This window comes from Triticum urartu, chromosome 7A (genome assembly GCF_056163025.1).
Source record: "Triticum urartu cultivar PI428250 chromosome 7A, HENAU_Tu73, whole genome shotgun sequence".
Lineage (NCBI taxonomy): Eukaryota > Viridiplantae > Streptophyta > Magnoliopsida > Poales > Poaceae > Triticum > Triticum urartu.
In genome coordinates this window covers 38775306-38789095 of record NC_141879.1, presented here as the reverse complement: position 1 = coordinate 38789095, position 13790 = coordinate 38775306, and the positions used below count along the sequence as shown (strand labels likewise).

General features: G+C 43.1%; 1 protein-coding gene across 1 annotated transcript; it reads left to right on the top strand.

Annotated features, from left to right (window-relative positions):
* The first annotated feature begins 8268 nt into the window (after window positions 1-8268).
* Window positions 8269-11797, top strand: LOC125524276 (uncharacterized). Its single transcript, XM_048689357.2, has 3 exons — window positions 8269-8561; window positions 9113-9387; window positions 10821-11797. The coding sequence occupies exons 2-3, from the start codon at window positions 9125-9127 to the stop codon at window positions 11656-11658; spliced, it is 1101 nt and encodes a 366-aa protein (XP_048545314.2). The 5' UTR covers window positions 8269-8561; window positions 9113-9124; the 3' UTR covers window positions 11659-11797.
* Window positions 11798-13790: the final 1993 nt, after the last annotated feature.

Here is a 13790-nt window from a genome sequence, read left to right as displayed (position 1 = left end):
TAATTCAGACTCGTGATTCATCAAGTAAATATACTCAACATCTACTCAAATCATCTGTGAAGAACATAACGATATCCACTATACGCCTCAGCACTCATTGGACTGCACACATCAAAATGTGTTACTTCCAACGAGTTGCTATCTTGTTCCGTCTTACTAAAACGAGGCTTTCAGTCATCTTGCCCATGTGGTATGATTTGCATGTCTCAAGTGATTCAAGATCAAGTGAGTCCAAACGGTCCATTTGCATGGAGTTTCTTCATGCATATACACCAATAGACATGGTTCGCATGTCTCAAACTTTTCAAAACGAGTGAGCCCAAAGATCCATCAACATGGAGCTTCTTCATGCGTTTTATACCGATATGACTTAAGTGGCAGTGCCACAAGTAGGTGGTACTATCATTACTATCCTATATCTTTTGGCATGAACATGTGTATCACTACAATCGAGATTCAATAAACCATTCATTTTAGGTGCAAGACCATTGAAGGTATTATTCAAATAAACAGAGTAACCATTATTCTCCTTAAATGAATAACCATATTGCAATAGACATAATCCAATCACGTCTATGCTCAACGCAAACACCAAATAACAATTATTTAGGTTTAACACCAGTCTCGATGGTAGAGGGAGCGTGCGATGCTTGATCATATCAACATTGGAAACACTTCCAACACATATCGTCAGCTCACCTTTAGCTAGTCTCCGTTTATTCCATAGCTTTTATTTCGAGCTACTAACACTTAGCAACCAAACCGGTATCTAATACCCTGGTGCTACTAGGAGTACTAGTAAAGTACACATCAACACAATGTATATCCAATATACTTCTATCGACCTTGCCAGCCTTCTTATCTACCAAGTATCTAGGGTAATTCTTCTCCAGTGGTTGTTCCCCTTATTACAGAAGCACTTAGTCTCGGGTTTGGGTTCAACCTTGGGTTTCTTCACTAGAGCAGCAGCTGAATTGCCGTTTCATGAAGTATCCCTTCTTGCCCTTGCCCTTCTTGAAACTAGTGGTTTCACCAACCATCAACAATTGATGCTCCTTCTTGATTTCTACTTTGGTGTCAAACATCGCGAATATCTCAAGGATCATCATATATGTCCCTGATATATTATAGTTCATCACGAAGCTCTAGCAGCTTGGTGGTAATGACTTCGGAGAAACATCACTATCTTATCTGGAAGATCAACTCCCACTCGATTCAAATGATTGTTGTACTCAGACAATCTGAGCACAAGCTCAACAATTGAGCTTTTCTCCCTTAGTTTGCAGGCTAAGAAAATCGTCGGAGGTCTTATACCTCTTGACGTGGGCACGAGCCTGAAATCCCAATTTCAGCCCTCGAAGCATCTCATATGTTTCGCGACGTTTCAAAACGTCTTCGGTGCCTCAACTCTAAACCGTTTAGCATTACGCACTGAACTATCATGTAGTCATCAAAACGTGTATGTCAGATGTTTGCAACATCCACAAACGACGTTCGAGGTTCAGCACACTGAGCGGTGCATTAAGGACACAAGCCTTCTATGAAGCAATGAGGACAATCCTCAGTTTACGGACCTAGTCCGCTTAATTGCTACTATCAACTTTCAACTAATTTTTCTCTAGGAACATAACTAAACAGTAGAACTAAAGCGCGAGCTATGACATAATTTGCGAAGACCTTTTGACTATGTTCAGGATAATTTAGTTCATCTTATGAACTCCCACTCAGATAGACATCCCCCTAGTCATCTAAGTGATTACATGATCCGAGTCAACTAGGCCGTGTCCGATCATCATGTGAGACGGACTAGTCAACATCGGTGAACATCTTCATGCTGATCGTATCTACCATACGACTCATGCTCGACCTTTCGGTCTTCTGTGTTCCGAGGCCATGTCTGTACACATGCTAGGCTCGTCAAGTCAACCTAAGTGTTTGCATGTGTAAATCTGTCTTACACCCGTTGTATGTGAACGTTGGAATCAAACACCCGATCATCACGTGGTGCTTTGAAACAACGAACTATCGCAACAGTGCACAGTTAGGGGGAACACCTTCTTGAAATTTTAATGAGGGATCATCTTATTTACTACCGTTGTTCTAAGCAAACAAGATGCATAAACATGATAAACATCACATGCAATCAAATAGTGACATGATATGGCCAATATCATATTGCTCCTTTTGATCTCCATCTTCGGGGCTCCATGATCATCATCGTCACCGGCATGACACCATGATCTCCATCATCATGATCTCCATCATCGTGTCTTCTTGAAGTTGTCTCGTCAACTATTACTCCTACTACTACAGCTAACGGTTAGCAATAAAGTAAAGTAATTACATGACGTTTATGTTGACACGCAGGTCATAAATAAATTAAGACAACTCCTATGGCTCCTGCCGGTTGTCATACTCATCGACATGCAAGTCGTGATTCCTATTACAAGAACATGATCATCTCATACATCACATATATCATTCATCACATCCTTTGGCCATATCACATCACATAGCATACCCTGCAAAAACAAGTTAGACGTCCTCTAATTGTTGTTTGCATGTTTTACGTGGCTGCTATGGGTTTCTAGTAAGAACGTTTCTTACCAACGCAAAGACCACAATGTGATATGCCAATTGCTATTTACCCTTCATAAGGACCCTGTTCATCGAATCCGATCCGACTAAAGTGGGAGAGACAGACACCCGCCAGCCACCTTATGCAACTAGTGCATGTTTGTCGGTGGAACCGGTCTCACGTAAGCGTACGTGTAAGGTTGGTCCGGGCCGCTTCATCCCACGATGCCGCCGAATCAAGATAAGACTAGTAACGGCAAGCATATTGAACAAAATCAACGCCCACAACTACTTTGTGTTCTACTCGTGCATAGAATCTACGCAATAGACCTAGCTCATGATGCCACTGTTGGGGAACGTAGCAGAAATTCAAAATTTTCCTACGTGTCACCAAGATCTATCTATGGAGAAACTAGCAACGAGGGGAAGGAGAGTGCATCTACATACCCTTGTAGATCGCTAAGCGGAAGCGTTCAAGTGAACGGGGTTGATGGAGTCGTACTCGTCGTGATCCAAATCACCGATGACCAAGTGCCGAACGCACGACACCTCCGCGTTCAACACACGTACAGCCCGGTGACGTCTCCCATGCCTTGATCCAGCAAGGAGAGAGGGAGAGGTTGAGGAAGACTCCATCCAGCAGCAGCACAACGGCGTGGTGGTGGTGGAGGAGCGTGGCAATCCTGCAGGGCTTCGCCAAGCACCACGGGAGAGGAGAAGGACTTGGGAGAGGGGAGGGCTGCACCAAAGGCAAAGGTATGGCTGCCCTCCCACCCCCACACATATATATAGGGGCAAGGGAGAGGGGGGGCGCAGCCTTGGCCCTTCCTCCAAGGAAGGGTACGGCTAGGGAGGAGTCCCTCCTTCCCAAGGCACCTCGGAGGTGCCTTCCCCCTTTAGGACTCTTCCTTTCCTTATCCCTTGGCGCATGGGCCTCTTGGGGCTGGTGCCCTTGGACCATATAGGCCAAGGCGCACCCCCTTACAGCCCATGTGGCCCCCTGGGGCAGGTGGCCCCACCCGGTGGGCCCCCGAGACCCTTCCGGTGGTCCCGGTACAATACCGGTGACCCCGAAACTTGTCCGGTGACCAAAACAGGACTTCCCATATATAAATCTTTACCTCCGGACCATTCCGGAACTCCTCGTGACGTCCGGGATCTCATCCGGGACTCCGAACAACATTCGGTAACCACATACAAACTTCCTTTATAACCCTAGCGTCATCGAACCTTAAGTGTGTAGACCCTACGGGTTCGGGAGACATGCAGACATGACCGAGACGTTCTCCGGTCAATAACCAATAGCGGGATCTGGATACCCATGTTGGCTCCCACATGTTCCACGATGATCTCATCGGATGAACCACGATGTCCAGGACTTAATCAATCCCGTATACAATTCCCTTTGTCTATCGGTACGATACTTGCCCGAGATTCGATCGTCGGTATACCAATACCTTGTTCAATCTCGTTACCGGCAAGTCTCTTTACTCGTTCCGTAACACATCATCCCGTGATCAACTCCTTGGTCACATTGTGCACATTATGATGATGTCCTACCGAGTGGGCCCAGAGATACCTCTCTGTCACACGGAGTGACAAATCCCAGTCTCGATTCGTGCCAACCCAACAGACACTTTCGGAGATACCCGTAGTGTACCTTTATAGCCACCCAGTTACGTTGTGACGTTTGGCACACCCAAAGCACTCCTACGGTATCCGGGAGTTGCACAATCTCATGGTCTAAGGAAATGATACTTGACATTAGAAAAGCTTTAGCATACGAACTACACGATCTAGTGCTATGCTTAGGATTGGGTCTTGTCCATCACATCATTCTCCTAATGATGTGATCCCGTTATCAACGACATCCAATGTCCATGGTCAGGAAACCGTAACCATCTATTGATCAACGAGCTAGTCAACTAGAGGCTTACTAGGGACATGGTGTTGTCTATGTATCCACACATGTATCTGAGTTTCCTATCAATACAATTCTAGCATGGATAATAAACGATTATCATGAACAAGGAAATATAATAATAATGAATTTATTATTGCCTCTAGGGCATATTTCCAAAACCATGGACCCGCGCACCACTATGTGTGTCCAGCCATGCTTGCTATCCTTGGCATGGTACCCCACTGCTCCTGTTTCAGGGAGTCTGCTTACTGAACGGAAAGAATTTTTGTACCGTACTTGTTTAGAAACCATCACATTTCATTGCTATATTATGAAAAATAGGATTGTAGGAGGGTGACCCTGCCTCCCCTTTGCTTTTCAACCTTGCAGCTGATGTATTCACTAGAATACTAGCCAAAGCAGCTAATCAGGGCATGATTGCTGGAGTTTTTCCTCCTTCTAACCCAGCTGGGGTCATTAGCATGCAATATGCTGATCCTTTTGTTTTCACATAATAATTTAGAACATGCTAAAAATTCGAAGTGGCTCCTCTCTTGTTTTGAGCAACTTTCTGGTATGAGGATCAATTTTCATAAATGTGATCTGGTGCCTATTAACATTGATAGAGATGAGGCTACTAGTTTTGCTCAGTCTTTAGGCTGTAAACTTGGTGCTTTTCCTATTAAGTATCTGGGTGCTCCTCTCCATTACTCTAAAATTAGAAGAGAGGACCTCCAGCCTTTAGTAGACACTATTATTAAAAGAGCTGCTGGCTGGAGAGGGAGGCTGTTATCTTTTGGTAAAAGGTTGATTCTAGTCCAAGCTTGCCTAGCCAGCATCCCTGCGTATCTAATGGGTTATATTAAATTCCCTAAGTGGGCTATTAAGCTCATTAACTCTCAGCTAGCCCATTGCTTTTGAGATGATTATGAAGGGCATCACAAATACCAGCTGGCTAGCTGGGGTCCTTAACTATGAAGAAAGTGTATGGTGGGCTGGGGATTACTGACCTGTCTGATATGAATTTATGTCTGCTTGCTTCTTGGGTCAGCAGATATAATAGAGATGAGGGTAAGATCTGGAAAAGCATCATTGATGCTAAGTACAATACCCAGTCCCCGAACATTTTTACTTGTCCTTCTCTAGGTGCTTCACCTTTTTGGAAAGGTGTTCTTTGGGCTGCCCAAGCTACTAAGTTTGGTTACTCCTGGAAGGTTGGCAATGGTAAGAAAGTTAGGTTTTGGGAGGACCATTGGTTTGGCTCGCCCCCCCTAGCAACTCTTTACTGGGACTTATATAATATAACCAATGAACATGATTGCACCTTAGATCAAGTGTGGGACAGCCATAACCTTAACATTTCATTTAGGAGATGTTTCTCCAGTGAGCTTTTGTCTCTGTGGTTTGAGCTGTTAGAGATTGCTTGATCCATTACTTTTTTTGAGACTGATGACTCTCTTATCTGGAATCTTAATTCCAGCGGGCTTTACTCTGTTAAATCCTTATATAAAGTAGTTAATTTTAGGGGTGTGTTACCTAATAACACTCCTGCTGTGTGGAAAATTAAGATCCCTGCCAGGATCCATATTTTTCTTTGGTTGGTGATTAACAACAAGATTTTAACTAGGGACAACTTGGGCAAAAGGCAAAATGTCCCTGACATTTCTTGCCCCTTTTGTTCGTGTAGTGAATCTTGTCACCATCTATTTTTTGGCTACGAAGTTGCGACTGAATTCTGGAGAAACATTTCTAAAATTACTGGATATAGAGGTACATCCAACATGATTTCCTTTGCGGACTGCTGGTTTAGAGGGACCAAAATGAGTGCTACTAATATTGCGCATGCAGCCGGTCTTTGGGCCATCTGGAATACCAGAAATGATTTGATTTTTAACCATGCCAAATAGATCAATATACAGGGGCTGTGGCGCAAGACTGCCTCGTGCGCTGCACGATGGGAACCGTTGTCTGCAGACCCTGTTAAAAAGCAAATCCAGGACATGGCGCGGGAGCTGGAGATCCTGATCAAAGCGCCGTTACCGCTAATGTGTCCGGATCCAGGCTGAGGAGTTTTGAGTTTTAGTTGAGCATGTGGCTCTGATGTTGGTAGCTAGACAGGGGATGTGGCTGGTTTAATTCCTAGTCTGTTTGTGCCTGTCTTCCTTGTAATAGCTGACAACTAGTCGCTCGATTTCTCCTGCTGTTGTTATTTTGCTGTAGTCTGTAGGTGTTGTAACTCTTCGGAATTGTACTGGTTTGATTTCTTTGCTTTGCAATGGAATCGGGGCTGGGCCCTTTTCTTCAAAAAAAAAAGGATTGTAAGTAGTCTCTGACCGTGCCATACGTTTAGCGTCGCCGATTGGCTGAGAACTTGATCATCACGAAGATAAAAATTGGAAACAGAGGGAGAGGGGAATGAAGGAAGCAAAGGACACACCCTCATGAACTTCTGGTTTGGCATACACACAATTCATAGAAAGTGATAATACATTCTTTTTCATGGGAACTTTTCTTTTTCACAAAAGAGATGTTATAATCACTCGCCATAACACATGGGCATCTTCTACGGATTTATTTTTCTATAGAACATTTATTTTATAGATGACCCGAGCTATTTTTTTTACACTTTTTTTAAAACCTGTTTATCTAACTTTTGAACTATTTACTCAGTATAAGATTTCCCTATATTTGTTTTTAAAGCAATTTAAAATCAATATAAAATACGTTGGCCACAATTTTTTTTGGGTCGCGCTAACTGCCACACGTGTGGCAGGAAGGGAGACACACCACACGTCTCTAATGTAAACAGATTGCCACGTCATCGCATGCATGCATGTAGGAATCTTTTTGGATTTTCAATTTTTAAATTTTTTTATCTCTTAAACGAAAAATCCAATTGAAAATCCGTTTTCACCATTAAATCCCTCGCGATGAGATCTTCGAAACTAGATCCCATGTTGATATGTTTTGATGAAAAAAAAATTGGATTAAAAATTGCCATGTCTATTGCATATGAATTGCCATGATGTTTACACTGAAGTTGCCATGATATGTTTCAGCTATTTTCTTCTACATTTAAAAGTAAATTTTGACATTTATAAAATGGGGAATTAAGAAACTAGACTTGCCGTGAACCATAAACTAAAATTGCCATGATACATGCACGTAAAATTGCCATGGTTCATACAAAAAATAATTTTCATGGCCAAAGTATTGGAGTTGCCATCATCAAAATACTAAAATTGCCATGATCTATAAACTAAAATTGACATATGGCAACTTTAGTTTAAGCCCTATGGCAACTGCAGTGTAAACATCGTGACAACTTCTGGCAAAAAAAAAAATCATCGAAACATATCAACATGAGATCTAGTTTTGAAGATCTCGTCGAGACGGATTTAATGGTGAAAACGGATTTTTAGTTCGCTTTTTTATTTAGGAGATACAACATTTTTAAGCCAAAAACCAAAAAAAATTCTGCTGATGTCATCTATTAATAGGTGGCAAAATGAGTGGTGATGGAGACGTGTGGGCGATGTGCAAACGTCCACACGTGTGGGCGTTAACATTTCCGGTTTTTTTTTGCCTGACTCGGATTGGTCGAGTGTGGCGTTTGTATGCTCGATTTCCAGGGCCAGGAGCACCTATTTTTAGTGTGGCGTTTGATTGTTAAAGCAATTTAAAATCAATATAAAATACATCATTGGCCACAATGTAAAAAAAGTCCTGGTTTTGGCGGAGGAGTGCCTTCTTTTTAGTGTTGGAGGCCCAGGCCCAGGCCCAAAGGCCCAATCAGCGTCTCCACCTAGCAGCCACGGCCAACGCACTGCTCAGAAGCACGCCGCGCCGCCCCCTGCCTGGCGCCGGCCCTGCTCCGGCCTATCCCCCGCCCCCGCCTCTGCCCATCTCCGACCCGGTCGTCGCCGATCTTTCTCCTGGACGCACGGGCCGCCTGGGCTCTCCACGCGCGCAGTGGGCCGCCTCGATCCTGCCCCGGACGCGTAGGCGTACGCCGCCCATTCTCGACCTCTGTTCCTCGCCGACCGACAACTTCCTCTCCCCGTGAGCTGCACCTGTATCTGTATGTAATCTCTGCCTTTCACCCTTGCTTCCTTTTTCTTATGTGTCACTCTGTTATGTGCATGTCAGGTGTTCGGCAGAATGCCTATGAGCAATGCCGTTGCGGCATATCTGTTGATTGTCAGCACTAGACGACTACCTGTTGTGTTGCACGCATGAAAGGACGATGCACTGCCTTAGTTCTGAAATTGCTTGATTACATCTTCGATTTATTACAGACCACCACATACTATGTGATTATTAGAGTATCTTGCGAAAAATAAATGGTAGACACATGTGCCTAGTATGGCATTGCTGTGCCACTGATATTATTATATACTCCCTCCGTTTCATAATATAAGATAGTGTCGAAAACGCTCTTATATTATGGGACGGAGGGAGTACTCTACTTATTGTTTTTCATCTTATTTGCATCTTCTGTGTGGATTTGTTATATTAGGCCGTTTAGGGCTTCTTAGATTAGACGTGGGGACATGTTAGTGCAATATGCGATGTCTCGTGCTGAAATAGATGCCCATATTTGTGTACCTAATCGACCCTCTGCGTTACCAGAAAAAATTCTACATGGGGAAGAAGCCGGGCAACGCTGGCCCTTCCTCGGCATCCAGGCCCATGAACCAGGCCATGTCGCTCCGGGAGGAGACCTCTGGGAAGACGCAGGTCGACCCGCCCTCCCTGCTGAGGGTCCAGCACCTGCAGCGGTTGGGGGCGTGGGCGAGCGGGGAGGTGGGAGTTGGCTCGATCGGGGCCCTGCTAGGCCGCCGCCTCGCCACGAATGCCGAGGCGGCCGGGATCCCTATAGGCGCCTCCACCTTTCTTTGCCAGAGGTGAGAATTACAACTTACTGTCTAGTCTTAAAATGCTCCATTCATGTGTTTAATTGTTTGACTGTATCAATCTGACTATTATCTTCGCATTTTAACTTCTGTTATAATTTATTTGTGTTCAACTTTGTGCCATTACATTGTTTTTGGATGAATGCTTTTTCTAGCAAAGTAGCATGTCTGCATATTGTAATGTGGCAAGCTGAGACTTGAAGAAATAAGCACATTATAAGTATGTTCCCTCCAGCCTGAGATCCTAAGAAGAAGCCATCTAAGTCCAAGGACCCTAGGTATCAGTATATACACATACAGTTGACATGTTCGGTTTACCCGCGAAGTATTGTGTTAACTATGCTGTACAATTAGCTTGCTGGATCCATGTTTGCTTGGACTTGCAATTACCTTTCTCAAAGTTTCTCAATGTAATATATTAGTTCAAGCACTTGTTGGATTTCTGCTAAACTCCTGATACTCACAAAACTCCGCCTATGTTGTCTCAACATAGCTGGTCCCAAGCCCGGGTAAAGGAGGAGAGTTGTGATAGGCTTGGCGAGCCAACATCAAAACTGAGCCACTCTTATGGAGATGAAACCCAAAATCTTATGGGTTTCACCTCTAGCCTACCCAACTTGTTTGGGACTAAAGGCTTTGTTGTTGTCCTGATACTCACAAAACAACAATTTTTGTCTACTTACGTTGATTAAGGGGTACCACTTTATTCCAGTGATTTCTGTCTTGTTTTCAGTACCCACTGTTGCTGAGATACCGTCTCCTATAGCTTTGAAAAAGATGTTTTATTCATTGAGAGCAATCTTTGACATACAGATAATCTTTAGATGAGTGGTCGTAAGGCCAAAAAAATATATGATTGAACATACAAATTTGAGTGAAGCATCTTGTGTTCAAAACAGTGAACTACATAAAAACGAGAGAAAGGATGGGAAGGTTATTGGTCGTCCATTTTCACAGGACCAGCATTTTGCATGTTACATTGTTTTTTTTACCGGAATGCACCGTAGCTGATTGTGAATGTGAGCTTACTAACATAGAAGAACTGGAAATAAAAAAAAACTGCACTGATAATGTTGTATGAGTATTCCGGCTTAGTGAAAATTAGCACGAAGTTTGTCTTGCTTAACTTTTGATCTGAGATCTGGCACATTGCTATGTTTGTATGTATGTATATATCAATTTATTTTTCATACGCCTTAGTCTTTAGTAATACTGCTAAAAACTTTCTTTTGTGTCTGAGGAATATTTGGAATTATGTGTTTAGCTCATAGCAGCACATTCACAGTCCTTTCATTTAGCAAGTTTGCAAAAAAGGTCCTTCAGAATATATCAATTCACAACACTAGCACCAACTTTCTAAGAAACATCTCCAATCTGCAGTATGTTTATCAGACCTCTGAAGAAAGACTATTTAAATATTGCAGGTGTGAATCAATCTTGCAGCCAGGCTTCAACTGCACAATCCGCATAAAGAACAACAAAAAGAATGGAAAGCGGTGCAAAAAGTCAAATCCTGGCCAAAACAGTGTTGTCTATGCATGCCATTTCTGTGGAGACGAAAACCTGATACGGGGTAGTGGAAAGGGTATCGTGAAGGGCCTGTTGTCATCAAGAAAACCCGTTAGCACCAGCATAATGTTGAAAGGAGTCAATATGCCAACAGTAATAACTACTAAAAAGGGGATTGAGCATTCTGTAACAGCAGCCTCGCAACTGGAATCATCCAGGTTGAAAACATCCACTATTGAAAAGGATAAACAAGGTAATGTGCCAAAATCTAATCTTCCTGGAGAATCTAAAATGGAGAAGAAAGGGGGAGTTTCCTCAATGGTGGATTGTGGTCTGTTAGGAGATAAATGTATGAATGGAATTGAGCCCGCGGCTTCCAAAAATACTACAACATGTGAACCCGATGTCACTTCCCAAGCAGAATTTCTAGTTGGGTCAAACTTTGTTACTCCTCGGAAGAGCAAACTGGTGGACGTGACTGCGCCTATAGCTTCAGAAGAACCATTGAAGACTAAAAGTACACTGAACAGCAAAGGACAGAATTGTGGTTCCGTTGCTGGGAAGACCCCTGGAAGTTATAGCAAGTCAGCTTCGAATACCAAATCTGCACCAGGTGATTCTAATCAGCCAGCTGGTAGTTCAAGGAAGCGGAAAAGAAAAGGGTGGACTACACTGAAGCAGATCGCTGAGAAGGAAGAGCTTGAGAGAAAACAGAAGATGGATAACTTTGTAATCCCGTTCTTCATGCAGTAGAATATCTTTTACTGTCAGCACCTGTTGTAAACGTTGGGCTGGAAGAACGGTTACAGTATTTAGTGATACTCTTTAGTTATGTACTTTTGCACCAATCATGTTGTAGAAATATAAAGTTACGAAGGAGTTCAAAATTAAACCCAAGGCAGATACGCTATCAGTCAAGGGAATGAAAGTTACGGCTTGAATATTCGCCAATGCGGGTGCGCTTGGCTCGACCTGCCAAGTTGTCAAAGGTAAAGTCAAATACTCTGTTCGGGTCTTGGCTGAAGGGTTAACAATCCAGAGTTTGTTCTCTGTATACTGTTTTTGGGCCACAGCTGCACAATTTCTCCAGAGTTTGTTCTCTGTGCACATTTCCGTTGCTAATTGAGTATTCCATTATTTGTGTCAGATACCATCACAGGGACCATGCTATGGAGTAGAGTCCACCACTCTCTGTTAGTATCTGGTAGCATCTTCATACTCATATTTTTGGTACTTCTGTAGCTGCTCTGGTAGTAACCTATGTAGCATCCATCTTCAGTTCTTGGGGCATCTCCTGCTTGAATCCTGTAAACTCGGCACCAACCCAATGCTATAAACGTACTTGTAAAAAGGTGCTACACTGATGATTCACAGTTGCAAACTGTTTCCTTATGCCGAGAGTTTTTTTTACGCGTACTCGGCGCGCGTACAGGTGTCTAAGCCGAGGGCGCCATGTGGAGCCTGCCACCATGGGCTGTGCTGTCGCTATGCCCATTAATTCACAGAGGCAAAGATACAACTTTTGTTGATCCATGATATTGTCGCTATGCCTTGATTTGATGAGGATTCTTATTCTTTGATGTTGGAACTGCCACTTCTGTTGGCTTGATCTAGCATTGAGGTGCCGACTGCTGTTGTGTGTTGGCTTGATCTAGCTTCTACCAGATAAAAAGATAACCACATAATTTTGATCCAAATCTCGAAGTCACAGGACATTTACACCGGCAGTGTGCTGCATTTGGTCGTGCATGTATGGTGCAAAACTCTAGGTTTAGAAAATCGGTCCTGTATTGGACACGCCTCAGCCGACCATTAGGGCATCTTTAATGGTTGTAAGATAATTGTTGGTAGACTTTGCCACATAGAATTTTTGATGATTTTACATACAATAAATAAGGAAAGAGAGGAAGATTGTATGTACATGAACCAACACCTCTTGCATAAGCTTTAATGTGGAATGAGAGAGCACCTTATTTATTATCTTACATCCTATTGGGCAAACTCAATACAACCCATTGGAGTTGTTGTATGTTAAGGTGTTGGTTGATGACATGGCATATTTTACCAACAAGCTAACATATAAACTATTGGAGATGCCCTTAGAGCAAGTATAATAAGCTTACGTAAGCATGCTGTAAGGATTAAAATATTATTTTTCTTCTGACATGGAGGGAAGAGAAGAGGAGAGAGAAGAGGAGCCGGCTATAGAATAAGAGCCAGTTGCAGCACGTGCTCCTAGGCACTATGTAAGAGTGGGAAGTGGGCCATGTATTAATGAAGTAGCACATCTTCATATCTTACTATTATACTTGAAGGCTACAAAGTTGGCTATAGATGACATGGCAATGTCATATAGCCATCAGCTGATTATACTATTAACCATGCTCTTAAGAAAAGCAGGCTTTTACGAGCGCATACTATTAAGTAAAGGCAGTGCATCCTTCAGATCTTTTTTTTTCAGGAAGTGCATCCTTTAGGTCAGAAGGAATGTCAGCAGTGCCCACTGCGTTACGAGTGTCCATGCTTTGATCAGGATAACTTTTTTTGAACACAATACAAACGCAAGCATTTATATACATACGCATACACTCACTCCTATGAACGCACACATGCACACCTTACCCTTATGAGCATCTCAGAATGACTGAGCCGGCATATCTTCTTGAAATTTACGAAGTCACTGTAGGCATCTCGTCAACGACGGGAACGTCTCGTCACATTGAATGCGCATCATCAGAAATCCTGAAATAAATTCAGAAATAAATACGAGCACCAGGACTAAAACCCTGATGGATTGAGAATATCAGTCCCTGTAACCATCTAACCATAAATTAGTTCATATTTGATCAAGATAACTACCAGTACATCTTGGCGGTGCATGCCCA